We start from the raw sequence: 15,434 nt of genomic DNA, 5'->3' as shown, positions 1-15,434 counted from the left end.
ATAACTGAACTGGGCCTCGGCAGAGTTATTTGTGGAACATGTGATATATTGAGAAACCTACTGTCTGTAGCAAATGCTTGATGATGATGTTTTCTATATATGTAACCAAGATACCCATTTATTGTCACTCAGTGCACTGCTTTATGTTTTCTTCGTAAAACTGCTAAATAAAGTTTTTAAAAAATGTATAATTTAAAAAAAAAAAACTTAGAAGCAAAATGATTGTGTTTCATACCCCAGTGAAAACAATGTAAAGCCACTGCTCTACATTTGTGCCCTGGCCCAAAATGTCTCATAAAATGGTGTTTGTTTGCTTTATACACAAGCAGTTACGATTGTTCTAAAAGGGCTCTCTCCACTTGTCTTCGGCACCACTTGATGTACAATGGCCTGCATAGAGAGCAATCTGTTCCTATCCACTTTTGTGACTTAAGCGGCAATGTGTGCTGCCCGGGGAAGGTTAAATACTTCTCCAATCAAATATGAATTTTTGAACAAATTAATATATTGTTTTATGAAAAACCCGAACCTGTTTTTTTGAGTGTTGCTCTGTCCTAATTTTTTTCTGCTTATGCATTACTCACATATTTTTCAATCTTTCCAACCAGCTACACAGATATCATGTTTGTGACCATCCTTTCCCAAAACATGATAGAGTTCAACCTCACCAACGAGAAGCTGATCCTCTTCTCCTCCAGGGCACCGCAGGTGAAAACCATGATTGACTTCTTCATTACAGAACTCAAGAAGGTAGGATATGTCTTGTTGGAACATAAAATGGTGAAAGGTAGCACTGTCACTTAATCACAGCAGATCTCCTTCTCCTTTATTCAAGACTTCGACTCACTATCTCCGTAAGTGGGAAACAATTGTGGGGTGGAGGTGGTTAGTGAACTTCTTTTATGGCTGTATGCTCCTAGAGTGCCTCAGCTCTTCAGGACCGTAGGCAGTCATTTTCAAGACTATGGCATCTGATAAGATCCCCTTTTCGGTTTCAATATCTGGTCATACAAGTCTTGGTGTGCCAGAGGTAAGAGAAATCCCTTCTGGTAGCAACATTTCCTCTGACAACAAAAAATACGTTTGTGTGGCACTATGGATTGTATTATTGTAGGAGAACTCTCCTAATGCCAAGTAGGAAAACCAATCACTCTGGGTGGTATTACAAAAACACTGAAGGTATTGCTCTCGGCCTTTATTCAGTCTCTCAGTCTGACTGTTGGTGTGAGGAAAGGAAACTGGTAAACAGGACAGCCTCAGTTTGGAGAGGCCTACAAAAAGCTTTCCAGAAATGAAAAGTATATTAAGGTTCACAATCAGAAATAATGACTTGTGGTAGACCAGGCAAATGGAAAATCCATCACAAAGATTTCACCAAGTGTCTTGACTGAAGGTAAAGGCCCTAAAATTTGCCATTTTAGAAAAAGATAATATATAATAATAATATACTTTTATTTGATTTATAAAAATCATAAAAGGGTGGGTCTTACCACCATACAAGCAGCATATGCATCGTAAAATCGACGTAAAAAACAGAAATAAGATCACAGAAAAGGGGAAAGAAGCATTATCTTAACAAACTTACGCAAGTATACAATCGCAGTGTAGAGATTTAAGGAAATGACATGGGGGGGATATGACTATCTCATAGAAACTGCAAACGACTGATGATTGTTCTAAGAAAAAGTGCAAATACTTTGGGGAATAAGTGAGTTCGGTGGGAGATACACATTTTGACTCAGATTAGAGGACACAGCCTGAAAAAGTGAAAATAAGGGGATGTCTATTAAGAAGAGAAATGGGGGTCCAGGTGCAGCCATGATAAGGCCGGTTGGTCAAGATTGTTTTTAGAAAAAGAGTCAACAGTCACCATAATTACTAAGGTACTTAATGATACAGGACTAAGGGCCATATGTATCAAGCAAAATTGCATTCGCTAACGCCGAAATTCGCAGAATTTCGGCGTTTGCGAATGCAATATTGCCAAATGGTATGTACTAAGGCAAAATAAGGAATCGCAAAATTTGCGATTCCTTATTTTGCGATTGCATTTAAGGAATCGCAAATTTTGGGATTCCTTAAATGCAATGTAAGAAGCACCAAAAAAGTACAATTTGGCCTTAAGGAATCGCAAATTACCACCAAGTTCAAGTTGGTGGTAATTTGCTATTTCTTTGAAAAATGCACTTTTTTGCATTTTTCAAAGTGCTATGTGAAGCACATACATGCCCTTAGGGCATGTTTGTGCGCCACATGTGCACCCATGCTTATTTCAGGGGTGCATCAGGGTGATCTTTTGACACCCCTGCAACCTTGAAACTATTCTCAATTTGTGATTCTCAAATTGCGAAACGCAAATTGAGAATAACTTCCCATTCATTCCTATGGGTCTCCTGGCCCATAGAAATGAATGGGAAAGTATTCCTTAATTGCGATTCGCAATTTGCTAACCGCAATTAAGGAATATGTAGGATTCGCAAAATTTATTGCAAATCCTACATAAATAGCATTTTGTGATTCTCAAATAGCGATTTGCAAATGGCCCTAAATGTAGGGTTCAGTATCTTGACTGACAGAAGACAACCAAAAAGATTGGCTAATCAATTCAAACGTAATTCTAATCCCTATATGCCCAGCTACAGGGGAATCATGGCACATCTTGAGTACTTTCGTCTTCAATTCTTTAGTTGGACTGAACAGAGCCTTTCCTTTACAGAATAAAGTTCTTTGTTTACATAGAGTTCATTGTACCCTTTTCCACTTTTATTGAGGTCCCTTGGCATATTCAGGTTGTACCTTTCCAGAAAACACTGTACTAATCTAATGATTTTATTGGAAGGAAGACCTAGCTGGTGGTGCGTTGTTCGAGTATGAGGATATTTACATGAAAAACCATCAGCAAGAATATTTTGCAAGCCTCTAATGTACGTGATGTAGAAATCATATTGATTTTAAAAAGTATGCCATTCAGCTGTTTTTATGCTGCATATTCATGAGATACTGTAGATTTGTGTGATCTGTCATGACCTCAAAAGGTTCTCAAGTCCCCTTCAGAAAATGTCCCATTTAGAGTATGGCAAGAAATTCTCTATCCAGAACTGAATAGTTCCTCTCTGAATCATGTATGCAAGAGAGTATGCAAGAGATAAAAGATGGGACCTATACCTCTATCCAAGGAATCTGTTTCAACTATAAATTTGTGTGTCGGATCAGGATTCCAAAGAACAGGTGCTTGCTTGGAGGCTTTAATCAATTCTCGAAAAGCAGTGTCAGCTTGTAGGTCCCATCGGAAACCCTGAAGCAGCATCTTATTCCGTAGAATTCCTGTAATTTGACTGGTGAGGAGAGCAAAATTATCAATGAACTGGGAAGAAAAATTGGAAAAATAGAATGAAGTTGGCAAAACCAAGGAATTGCTGGGTCTCTTTGACGTTAGAAGGGGTTTGCCAATCTAATATTGCAGCAGCCTTTTTTGCATCCATTGATATTCCTTGGCTGTTCAATTAAAGTCCACAATATTTAACTCAAAAAAGATGGAAATAACACTTCTCAGGTTTACAACATAATTGGTTCACATGAAGTCCATCTAGCACCTAACATAAATGGGACTAGTGTAAAAATATTTTGAGGAAAATACCAAAATGTCATTCAGGTAAATGACAACAAATTGATTTAGGATATCAGAAGAAAATGTGATCCATGAATTGTTGGTAAAATGTAAATGTAAATGTAAATGTACATGTATTTATATAGCGCAAATCACCCACATCGCAGGCATCTATGCGCTTGCTTGGGGAACCCGTCCTGGTATTCCCCTGTGAGATAACCCCGGCAGGGTATCCACAAGGTGAAAGCCAGGCAGGTGTTTAAAAGACTAAAATATAGTGTAAGTATTTTGTTGGGCCTTTAACCTACAGGTAACTTCATAGATATGTGATGGCTATATTTTAAATGAAATATTATTGCAAGTTAAACCCGATATATAGAAATGCATTGTTTTGGTAGGAAAACTCAGTTTGATCACTGTCATGGTAGCTAAGTTTCTCAGGTCCAGACATAATTTACTTCTCTAGTCCAGGTTTAATTTTTTAGTTCCATACAATCCAATAGATACAATTTCCCTGGGACTCTCCTAATTGTTTAAGCACAAAACAGCTTTGTTTTAGCTGTAACCATCTAAAATTGCTTCTGCTTTATGTAAGTCAATACCCCAATTTATTTTTAAAATCTCCCTCTTTGCAGCCTGGAGCATGTTTTCATGCATGTAATTTTTGATCTGTAGGCCTATTTTCTAATGGAATACTAAAATCTAAAACCCCAGAATTCAAACAAAAAGCAACAATGGAGTGGAGCAGCACATCACCCATGAACCTTGGAAACAAAGCAAGGCTGCACTTTAGATTTCAGATGTCTGTGTGTAACCGGAATGTCACTGACTTGAATCCTGGTTATTACAAAAATGTTAAAATGCATACACATAGGTTAAGATTGGTTACTGCAAAATCATACATGCCAATAGCCACATTCAGGGAGGATACTCCAGGGTTTTAAAGCCAAAATTGGCTTTATATTAGGTGTCTCCAGCCTAACATTGCTTTGGTTTCAACATAAGCCATTGGGGAAAATACATTAACCCATTTTTTTGTGACTCTTCCAATTTCCGGTTTTGAAAAGGTTTTTTTTTAATACTGTCCTGATAATCTTCCAGCATTGATGTGGCCCTCGAGCACATCCCAGACTGTACTTTGTGGTCCCTGAAAAAATGTTATGAGTACCCATGATTTAGGGGTCCAGTACACCTCAGTTGAATAGCATAGAGTATGACCAAAATTTAACAATAGGGAAATAGTACGCACCTCCTAGTTGATGTACGGATTACATTGTGTTAGCCAGGATACTCCTAAAACTACAGCATGATTAGGGGTGGCAATTATATCGAAGGAAATCTCCACTTGATTAGAACAAAAGAGTAGCTGTAATGCTGTTGTCATCTCAATAACAGGCCCTGATACTTAAGGAGTGCCATCTACTGTATGTACGTGTTTGGGAGAATCCTTAGTAGTACTAGTCCTGGCTTTGTAGCCAAAAACTATCAATGTATAATCCACTGGCCCCACAATCCAAGAGAGCTATGACCTCCACAATGTTATTGCATAAGAGTTCTGCGTTACAGCTCCAAAATAACAGGATATATGTATTGATAATATGGATACATGACCTGAGTTCTCTGTTTGGAATTGCTTGCCTTGAAACTGGCTGAGCAGTAGAGGTGTACAAGTTTCATGCTTCAGGAATAGAGTTTAGCGCCTTCACCATTTTAATATTGCAGCTTGTATTTTCATTTGGGCTCTATTAGAAAGAAACTCAGCCATCTAAGGAAACATTTGAGTCAGACATTGCATTTTATAAGGAACTCTTGATGTCTATCTTTGGGCCAATACTTTTTGAAGCCCAAAGCTACGTTTTATTTTGCATTTGGTAGTCTCTTTTCCCCTGCAACAAGATCAAATCTGAGGCCTTTTGTTGCACGATAGAACCCTTTTATGTCCCGATGTGATAGTGCCATAAGGTAACTGTCTGTAATTGTGTTAATATGGCACCAGCCCCCATTTGTGTGTACACTGACTTACAAATACTGGTTATGAAAACCTTTGGGAGGAGAACAATAAATGAACATATATGAAATTGTTACTTGAACCACAATATTTCTTTGAATTCAGGTAACTAAATAAGAAAACTTCAAATGTTTTAAAGCTTTGAACCGAAAACAGGTCAAATTTCCTTACCATAAAGAGGAAATCTATGTGTGTTGTTTTAATTCCCATCCGTCATCTGTGTTCATAGCTGCTAAGTGTTCAGTTTGCGTCAGGAAGTTCTATATGTTTGGCCAACACAATCTTTCATTCGGAGACTTATCGTTTTGATTGTATCGATATAAGTGTATCCTTAAAAATCCAAGAATTCACAATGCTACTGACCAGAAACCCAGTACTGGCTGGAGGTGTGACACATTACCTGGAGCCTCTTATACCTGTGTCGATGTGTATAAACTACAAGTGGTCCTGTTGGGTGTCACAATTTTAGCAGAAATTGTGAGAAATGCTTTTTATTAAGCACAGAAATGATGGGTCCAATTATGATCCCTATCAGGCTGTGTGCAAGAGATACCTGTAGTGATTCCTTACTTGACTCTGCACATCGAAATTCTTAATGTCCATGAACCACAACAATGAACAGTAGTTCATCAATAACATGTATTATTCTGGCTGACCAAAACACACAGATTACATATAATACAATCAGTTAAACTAACATAAAGTGGAAAATCAAAAATGTTTACAGTGTTCAGATATACAGACATGAAGACATAAAAGCCTCAAGTAGTCAAATGTCCACACTTGTGAAGCTCAAGAAATCCTTGTATTGTTTCCTTTATATATTTGTAGGATAGCTGACGCAGGACATTGGATAATTAAGCCAATGTTTTGACCCCCTGATAGCATGTTAATGGCTATAAATCTTAGCGGGTCTTCCTCGCGACTAAAAAAAACAAAAGGACAGCCTCCAAAAGAAGAATCCAGGATCACAAAATGAGCATCCTGCAATATATAATCAATGTATATTCCATGCCTTCATGATCCCCAGCTGGGGTATGCAAGGCATGTAAAGTGGGGTAAGTATCACCCAATAATCCTTTTCTTTAAGTACGCAAAACCCTTCACAATTAATTCTTGGTACTTGTGTGAGGAAATTGATCACGATTAGCAGCTGAAAGCTTGCTGTATGTCCTCCTCATGTTAAAGGATCATGATCAATTTCTTCACACAATTACCAAGAATTAATTTGAAAGGGTTTTTTGTACTTAAAGGAAAGGATGATTGGGTGATACTTACCCCAGTTAACATACCTTGCATACCCCGCTGTTAGTTTAATTGATTGTATTATATGTAATCTTTGTGTTTTGGACAGCCAGAAGAATACATGTTATTGATGAAGTACTCTTTAGTGTTGCTGTTTGTGGACATTTGTGTGGATGTCTGGAGGCAAGTAAGGAATCACTAATAGTAGCTTTTGCGCTCAGCCTAATAGGGATCCTCATTGGACCCCTCATTTCCATGCTTAATAAAAAGCATTTTTCACAATTTCTACAGAAATTGTAAACCCAACTTACATAACCAGGTTCTGAGGGACATAGGGCAACCCCATTATCATTAATGTGTCAGTGTGTACATATGCCTTTCAGGTGCATGTGCACCTTTAAATTACATGTGTCTATCTGCGTTCTCAGTGTTTTATCTGTGCGTATGGGTGCTTCAACAAAAGCGGCTATTTTAAATACATGATCTATTTTTCATTTAGTTCTAGCCCCTCTAAACAAATCACTTAAATGCTTTAGGAAGAAAAGTTGAAAATGCTTTTTTGTCTTTTGCAGTGTCAGACATGAATAGTTTATCTTGTCCTGATTAGGCCTGGGCGTTAAATTCCGTTCCGCTTGCAAAATTTGTGGAATTTGGGTAAATTCGCATTCTGCGGAGAACGCGTAATTGCCACAAATTCCGCTACTTCGCGTAATTTTTTGCTTGTTCGCGTTCAAAATGCTTGTTCATGAGATATTTCTCCCCGAGCACACACACAGCATTCTCGAACAGGAAAAAAGCATCTTGAATGGGCGGAACAAGCAATTCCGCGTGTTCCCAGAACTTTTGCATGCTCGCTGAGATTTTGTACCATTACGAAGAGCTTTGCGTAGCGCGACTACGCAAATCCCGCCCACCCCTAGTCCTGATATTTTTATTTGCATTCAAGTACCTTTAATCGTGCATTTGTAATGTAAATAATAATATATATCCCAAATTGCAATCAAAAATATTGGAATTGGATGAGCTGTTCACATCCGACACAGGACTTAATGAGACCACTATGGCATCACCCTGTGCCAGTATTCTTTACACCAATGAGTGCCACGACAGTGTGTCAACATGAGCCATCACTACATCACACTTATCGACCTACTGTAAATATGTATTTTAATAAGTCTGCCTATTTTTCGAAAAGTCTGATTCTGCCCCGAAAAGCTTTAAGGAAAGCAAAGCAATAGCACATTCCTTGGTCCTCCCAACCCCTGCTCATAAATTTCCTCATCAGTTTCAACCCTTCCGGGTTTACTTCAAAGGGTTGGAATATAATATGCCAGGCCCCGCCACCACAACCGTCACCTCAGTTCTTTCGCAGCACAGGACAGGGATCAAGCAGACATTGTGCAGGTCACCACAGACGCCACTCTTCTCAGTCTTCAGACACTGTGGCATCAACCTCCTAGTCACATTAGTTTGCCCTTAGCGACGTAGGTCCACTATGTTGGTGGCAGGGTCACACATTTTCACATAGGGTGGCACGCCATCACATCTTAAAGATGGGCCCTCCAGATCTTCCTGCAGGGTATATCCTCCCATTTCATTCAGACCCACCACAGCTTTCTCCCATGCCTGAGTGGCTTTCAGGAGAGGACCTATCCATCTTGCTGCAAGGGGTTCATATGTAGTGGTAAAAAGGAGCAGAGACAGAGTGGTAGCCTTTGGAATAGGGGTGCTTTTTCTTCATGCTGTAGAAGGACGTAGGCATTTGTCCTATTTTAGATCTTTGCTCTATGAATGCCTTCCAACAGAAGGACAAATTCAAAATGCTGCACTGCCCAAGTTCCGTCTGCCCTATATCCTTATGTTTGGATGGTTCCCTTTGATTTTAAGGATGCATGTTTTCCTGTGACCATCCCACAGACAATACTTGCGGTTGAAGGTTGGCCAAAAGCATTTTCATTTTGCAGTGCTCCTCTTCATTCTTACCAGCAGCCCTTGGGTGTTCACAAAAGTGATGGCGGTGATCGCCGCCCATTTTCAGATGTTAGGGATATCTGGATTCCCCTGCCTTGACAACTGGCTATTGAAGGCAGGCTCACCATAACAAGCTGTAAACCACCTCCAGATGAAGCTGGACTTCCTGATATCGTTGAGGTCGAGGTTCCGTGAATTCTGAACCCGTTTCATAAAGGTCATGGTTTTGTTACGAATTTGATAGTAGCGAACCGTAACTAGTGAGTGCGGCAAGTACGAGTGTTTTCGCCATGTTACATCGATGGATTCACTACGTATTTAGGGATTTCGTTCTGAACCCTTGGTTCCATTTTGTGCATGGCAGCCATTTTATGGTTGCCCTCACATAGGCCGATGACTACGGCCGAACGAGTCTTTGGTACATGTACACGTTAGCTGACTTCTGAATGACCTGAACGAACTGACCTCGTTGCCTGAAGCTGACCTGTTAAGCCAGTTCCTTGTCCGGTAGCTGATCGAGATTAAAGATCAAAGCACAGGACATTGTTGAGTTTATTGCACACGTACACACCCCTTATCCTACTTCTCATCTGTTTCTGTTCCTGCTTTTATGGTCTATTTATGATATGGGTTGTGGTCTTTTATTATGGGTTTGTCCGGCCTGTTCGAGAAAGAATGTGGGCTTTCCCGTGTAATTGATGGTGGGCTGGACAACTGAAAAGTGGGTTTGTCGTCATGCGATACCTTTTGCAATGTTACCTATGATTGGACAAATTGTAACTAGTGGGTGTTTGTTCAGAATGTGATTTTTAGCATAAAAGACGATGTCTCGCCTTACGAGAATTGAGCAGTCTCTGACGAATACGCTTGCGTGGTACTTCGTAGACTTCTGTTCCTGGTTGCAGCCAATAAATTTGATCTTTGACGTCACCGAGGAGTATGCCGTGTCTCTGTATTCTAAGACAGGTGAACCCGAAGACTTTGGGCGTGCCCCTGGCGCCGCTGGGTTCTAAAACCCGGTTCTTCAGTTGGGGCCCCACGTGGGGCGACTTCAGCGGTACCGGTCCAAGCCTGAAGATCGTGAGGAGCTTCGTGAGGAAATTCTGGAAGAGGGCCCCCACTTCATCGACCCCTGCATGTCGAACGTGGTCTGAAGGTTTTTGCTGTGAGGCTTTCCGCTTTCCGATGGCTACTAAGGACTGCTGCCCTGACTGTCGCCCTGTCTTGGACCCTTCGTGACGATTTGTATGGGGAGACGATAGACAGGTCTTCTGGTGACGTGATTGATACTTCAGTTAAGTATAAGTGGGTCGCTCCCAGTCCTTTGTCTTGGTTCCTTAGTTTTGATTTGGTACTTGCAAGCGCCAAAGCAGAGGGACTCGTATATTTGTGAGACTATCGTTTTTGGTAATCCCTTGAAGTTTGAAGCTAGATTAGTGAGCTAAGATGCCTGGTCTTAGCAAACTTGGAAAGATATTTTGTTGTAGTTTTAACAGGGATTCCCGATTGGAAGACTCGCGTCCGATACCTCCGGTTGGAACTCCGACTTATGAGCTCTATTCTAAACATGGCGTGGGCCCCATTGCTTATAATGAATTATGGGTCCGATACACTAGGAAAGACGGTGTCTTAAAATGGACCCAACACGGTGGCTATGACACCGAGATTTTAGATAATTTGGAAGTTAAACTATTTAAGAAGAAAGCCCGGCCGGCGATGTTTGACTCTTTCCGCCTTTGGCGTAAGGAAGCCAAACAGAAAGCAATTAAACAAGCGAAAAGAGATAAAAGAGAGAAGGGTATATCGATAATGCAAGCTGCTAGGCAGTTTAAAGATAATGAGGAAGATCGAGTGAGTGAAGAGTTGCATAGGCAACATAAAATGGCCATCGATAAATGCTATCCAGCTTTGTCACCTCTTCTACAAGGTGCAACGAAGGACCCTGAAAAGGATCCTTTGATGTCACATTTGTTGAGTTCACCACCCCCTTATGTGCAGAGTGCTACGGCACCTCCGCAACCTCCAGTTGTTCAGCCTCCTGTTGTTGCTCAGCCGCCAGCTCCTTTTCAGCTGGTTCCTCCTCTACTGGCGCAGCCTTCTCTAGGGCTGCTGACTTAGCTATCAGTTCCGCCTCAAACTCCCAACGACTTTTTCTCCTGTACTTGCTACTTCTGCTACTACTCCTACTTTTGTTTCATCTCAGTCAGCTTTGTCTCCTGTCCTTCTGACAACTTCTCCTTCTGTTCGACAGAAAATGACTGATACTGTTGTTGGTCTTTTGTCTCCTTTCTTTGGGTCATTGAATGTGACCCCTGTTTCTGCGCGTAAACACTTACGTAGCCAGTTTCCTGGTCCCGAAGAGCGGGCAGTGTTATATCATTTGGCTCGTAAATGGGTTACTAATTTTTTGAGATATGATTTGGATTCGGTTATGGAGGTCTTCCGTCAATGGGAAGCACCGAAGCAGAGGTATGTCTTTGATATTATGTGTACTTTCCTCCGTGAGGAATGGGAAGATAGTGAGTTGGGTCAGACCCCATTGGACTTGCTCGATGTACAGTCCGAGTTTGCGAAAGGAACGATAGTGGGTTCCGATGTTGAGAAAGCAGTTGCAACGTTGCTTGCGTTTAGGGGAGAGTTTCCTCCCCAGTCGTTGTTTGAGCCTGATCCTTCTGTTAGGAGAAAAGCGAGACAGTACCCTATGAGAGAGATTCCCCCGGTATGGAAAGAGGCAGTTGTGGCTAATGTTTATCAGGGTATTCAGGCTGTACCGGCTCATTTTCAGCGGGTTTGGGTACATGTTCCGTGACCCCCGCAAGAATCCCGCAGGGTATTATAAGGAGTTGTCACAGACAGCTGATGCGTGCATCATGAATTTAGCCGATATAGACATGTTGTTTGGTAATGTGGTTCCTCAACCTTTGTGGGGAAAGATTCGTCAGGTGGATCATGCGCAAGAGTTAGGTGATACATGGGCGAATATTGTTCTTGCAGATGGTCTTCAAGGTGGATGGGCTAAACCTGAGGCTTTAGTTATGGAACTCCCCGGTAGGATTATTAATTATATGAAGACTTTAATGCCTGCTATGCAAGTGAATTGGGATACGTTTTCTGCATGCAAGCAGAAGAAAGATGAAAGTGTGTCTGATTTCTTCACTAGGTTTGAAGAGACGTTTATCGATCACAGTGGTCAAGATATGAGTACGGAAGGTGGCCAAAGGTTGTTCGTAGATAAGTTTGTTCATAATTTGCTTCCCGAGTTGTGTAATAAGTTGAAGGATTCTGAGAGTTCATGGGCTGTTTCTTCATCAGCCCAGATATTGGCTACTGCACAATATTACGAGAATAGAGATAAGGATGAGAAAGAGAAAGCAGAGAGAAAGACTAAAGATTTAAAGACGAAGGTTCTTTTGCAACAGGCTTGTTATAATCAGCATGAGTTTCAGCAACCTCAGCAGTTTCAGAGAGGATCACAAAGTCCCGAGTCTTTTCAGCAGCACATTCCTGTAGGCCCTAACCAGTGTGCGTATTGTAAAGAAGAAGGGCATTTCAAGAATAGTTGTCCGGTTCTGCTACAGCGTGCGAATGGTGTATCTGGTATGAGAGGTCGAGGTGTTCAGCAAGCTCCTAGAGGTAGAGGACATGGTGTGTTCCCCCAGACTGCACGATCCTTTCCTCCACAGACTTCTATGAATTGTTTTGATCAACAGAATGCTGCGTCCTGTCAGTCGACTCAATATTATGCTGATGATTACTATGTTGAGAGTGAGAATGCTGACGGTAATGATTGCTAGGACAGCCATAGACAAAGAGAGGGAGTAGTGTCAGTTCCAGTAGATCAGAGTGGGCCTTATGTTGAAGTGATTACATCAGGTGTGTCAGAGCCTTTTCTGTTGGATACTGGTGCGGTGAAGAGTTCTATCATGCACTCTAAACTCCCTGGCGCACCTTTGTCTGGCTTAACAAATGTTTCGGTAGATTTTTCTGGCGCCCCAGTTCGTAATCAGTTTCTAGTTCTTTGTCTCTTTCGGTTGGACCTTGTGAATTGGAAGCACCCCTCATTCTGACGACAGGTTGTGGTGAGAATTTGTTGGGATTGGATTTGTTGAAGAGATTGTATGCGACATTGCATTGTTCTTCTTCCGGAGTACAGCTTACATTGGGTAAGAGAGTGATCTCTCCAATGTATTTGTCTAAAGATCGGCTTTCATTGGAATATCGTTCTCTCCCTGATACTCTTTGGGCAACTGGTCCTAATGACGTGGGTCTTTTGGAGATTCCACCATACGTTGTGACGCTGAAAGCGAATGCTAGATTGCCAGGTATTTCCCAATACAGGATTTCTAGTGATGGTGAAAGAGCGCTTTTAGCGATCATCTATGATCTAATTGAGAAAGGTGTGATTGAAGATACGAGAGGTAATGTGTGCAATAGTCCAGTTTTGCCTTTTCTGAAACGTACTGATTCTTCTCAACCGCCTGTGTATAGGTTTGTGATCGATCTTCGAGAAGTGAACAAAATTGTTGTGCCACAGTTTCCGGTTGTTCCAGATATTACTGCTTTGCTGACCATGATTCCTGCTTCAGCTACCTGGTCTTCGGTGATAGATCTGAAGAATGCTTTCTTCAGTATCCTGATTGCCGAGGAGAGTAGAGACATTTTTGGCTTCTCTTTAGGAGGCCGCAGTTTCCGGTTTAAGCGCGCTCCTCAAGGCTATTGTGAAAGTCCATCCATCTATAGTCAAGCTTTGAAAACATAGCTTGATGCGATTGTCTTGCCTGATGGTGCTGCTCTTATTCAGTATGTAGATGATTTGTTAGTTGCTACTGATGATGAGGAGGCTTGTAAAGAGGCTACTCTTTTGTTGTTGCGACATTTGTCTGGCCTTCATCATAAAGTGTCACCTTCGAAGTTGCAGTATTGTCGACAAGAAGTGACCTACTTAAGTAATCTCTTATCGAAGTAGGGAAGAAGGTTGACCCCAGAACGAATCCAAGCGATTGCAAAAATGAATGTGCCAACTACACAGAGAGAAGTGCGTGCTTTATTGGGTATTACTTCGTACTGTAGGCAATGGATTCCGAACTTTTCTCTACTTGCAAAACCTCTGTTAGCACTTACTCTTAAGATACTCCGAATCCTCTTCCTTGGTCTGAATGTCAGAAAAGTTTTTCTGAATTACGTAATGCATTGTGTTCGGCTCCGGTGTTGGGTACCCCCGACTACCGTAAGCCTTTTACACTCTATGTCCATGAGAGAGAGGGATGTGCATTGTCAGTCCTGACACAGCAGTTCGGCGATAAGCAGCATCCATGTGCGTATTTCTCGTCGACTTTAAATCCAGTAGCTAGAGCGTTGCCGAGTTGTTTGAGAGCTACAGCGGCAGCAGCTGTTTCTATTCGACAGTCTGCTGGTTTGGTGATGGATAATACGTTGATTGTGATGGTTCCACATGCAGTGGATACTTTAATAAACAGAACTAAAACCCAGCACTTGACTAGTGCACGATTGTCAGGTTACGAGTTGACGCTTTTGGCAAGTCATGTGCACATAAAGCGATGCAACACGTTTAATCCAGCTACGTTGTTGTCGATTTCTGTAGAGACGGATGTTCAAGAACAGCATGATTGCTTTCTCAGGACAGAGGAAGAAACGAATGGTAGAATTGATTTGAAAGATACTCCTCTTGCAAAGTCTGATGGTACCTTATGGGTAGATGGTTCATGTTTTAAGCTTCCGAATGGCGATACGACTGCAGCATATGCGGTTACGACTTTGCATACGATTGTTGAGGCTGCACTTGTCCCACAAAATTCAGCTCAAGCTGCAGAGTTGATTGCACTGATGAGAGCGTGTCTGTTGTCGAAAGGAAAGAGAGTGACTGTATACTGATAGCCAGTATGCGTTTGGTGTTGCCCAAAGCTTCGGGCGTTTGTGGAAAGAACGTGGATTTCTTACTTCTCATGGTACGAAGATCCAGCATTGTCAGTTGGTGAATGAACTACTTGAATCACTTACGTTGCCGACGCAAGTTGCGATCGTGAAATTCAGTGCACATAAGAAGGTTACCGATGACGTTGGTCGTGGTAATGCGTTTGCGGATGAAGTTGCGAGAGAGACGGCGAAAGATGTGACGAGTCGAATGTATGTTGCGGGTCCCGCGAGATAGGTTCCGGATAGAGGAATGTGTGAGAATACAATAGAGAGTGTGAAGTCAATGCAGGCTGAAGCTACGGTGAAAGAATTGAGTGTATGGAGAGAGAGTATGGGAAAATTGGATTCGACTGGTTGTTGGATTGAGTTGTCGGAACATCGGCGATGGTTGTTACCTGATGCGTATGTGCTTGCAGTGGTTACGATGGCGCATGGAATGGCTCACATTAGTGCGAAAGGGATTTGTAAGTTGTTGGCTCCAGTATGGCAGAATGCTGGAATTCCTAAGTGTGCGGAGAATCTGGTCAAGAATTGCATGGTTTGTCTGATGTATAATCCTGGCAAGGGAACTCCAACTCCTGCTGGTCACTTTGCGCCGCCGACGTATCCGTTCGAGGTGCTGCAATTGGATTTTATACACATGGAGAGATGCAACAACTTAAAATACGT

The 15,434-nt window shown here is 41.7% G+C and overlaps 1 protein-coding gene across 1 annotated transcript in view; it reads left to right on the top strand.

The window, feature by feature from the left end:
• Positions 1-15,434, top strand: part of MYO15A (myosin XVA) — a 1,716,372-nt gene that overhangs the window by 1,291,182 nt on the left and 409,756 nt on the right. Inside the window, exon 49 of the mRNA XM_086939741.1 lies at positions 609-750. Coding sequence (XP_086795867.1) covers positions 609-750 — 142 coding nt within the window. The remainder of the gene's footprint in view (positions 1-608; positions 751-15,434) is intronic.

The sequence above is a fragment of the Lissotriton vulgaris genome, chromosome 10 (assembly GCF_964263255.1).
Source record: "Lissotriton vulgaris chromosome 10, aLisVul1.2, whole genome shotgun sequence".
Lineage (NCBI taxonomy): Eukaryota > Metazoa > Chordata > Amphibia > Caudata > Salamandridae > Lissotriton > Lissotriton vulgaris.
Note: the sequence above shows the minus strand (reverse complement) of the source record. Positions and strands in the feature narration are given on the sequence as shown.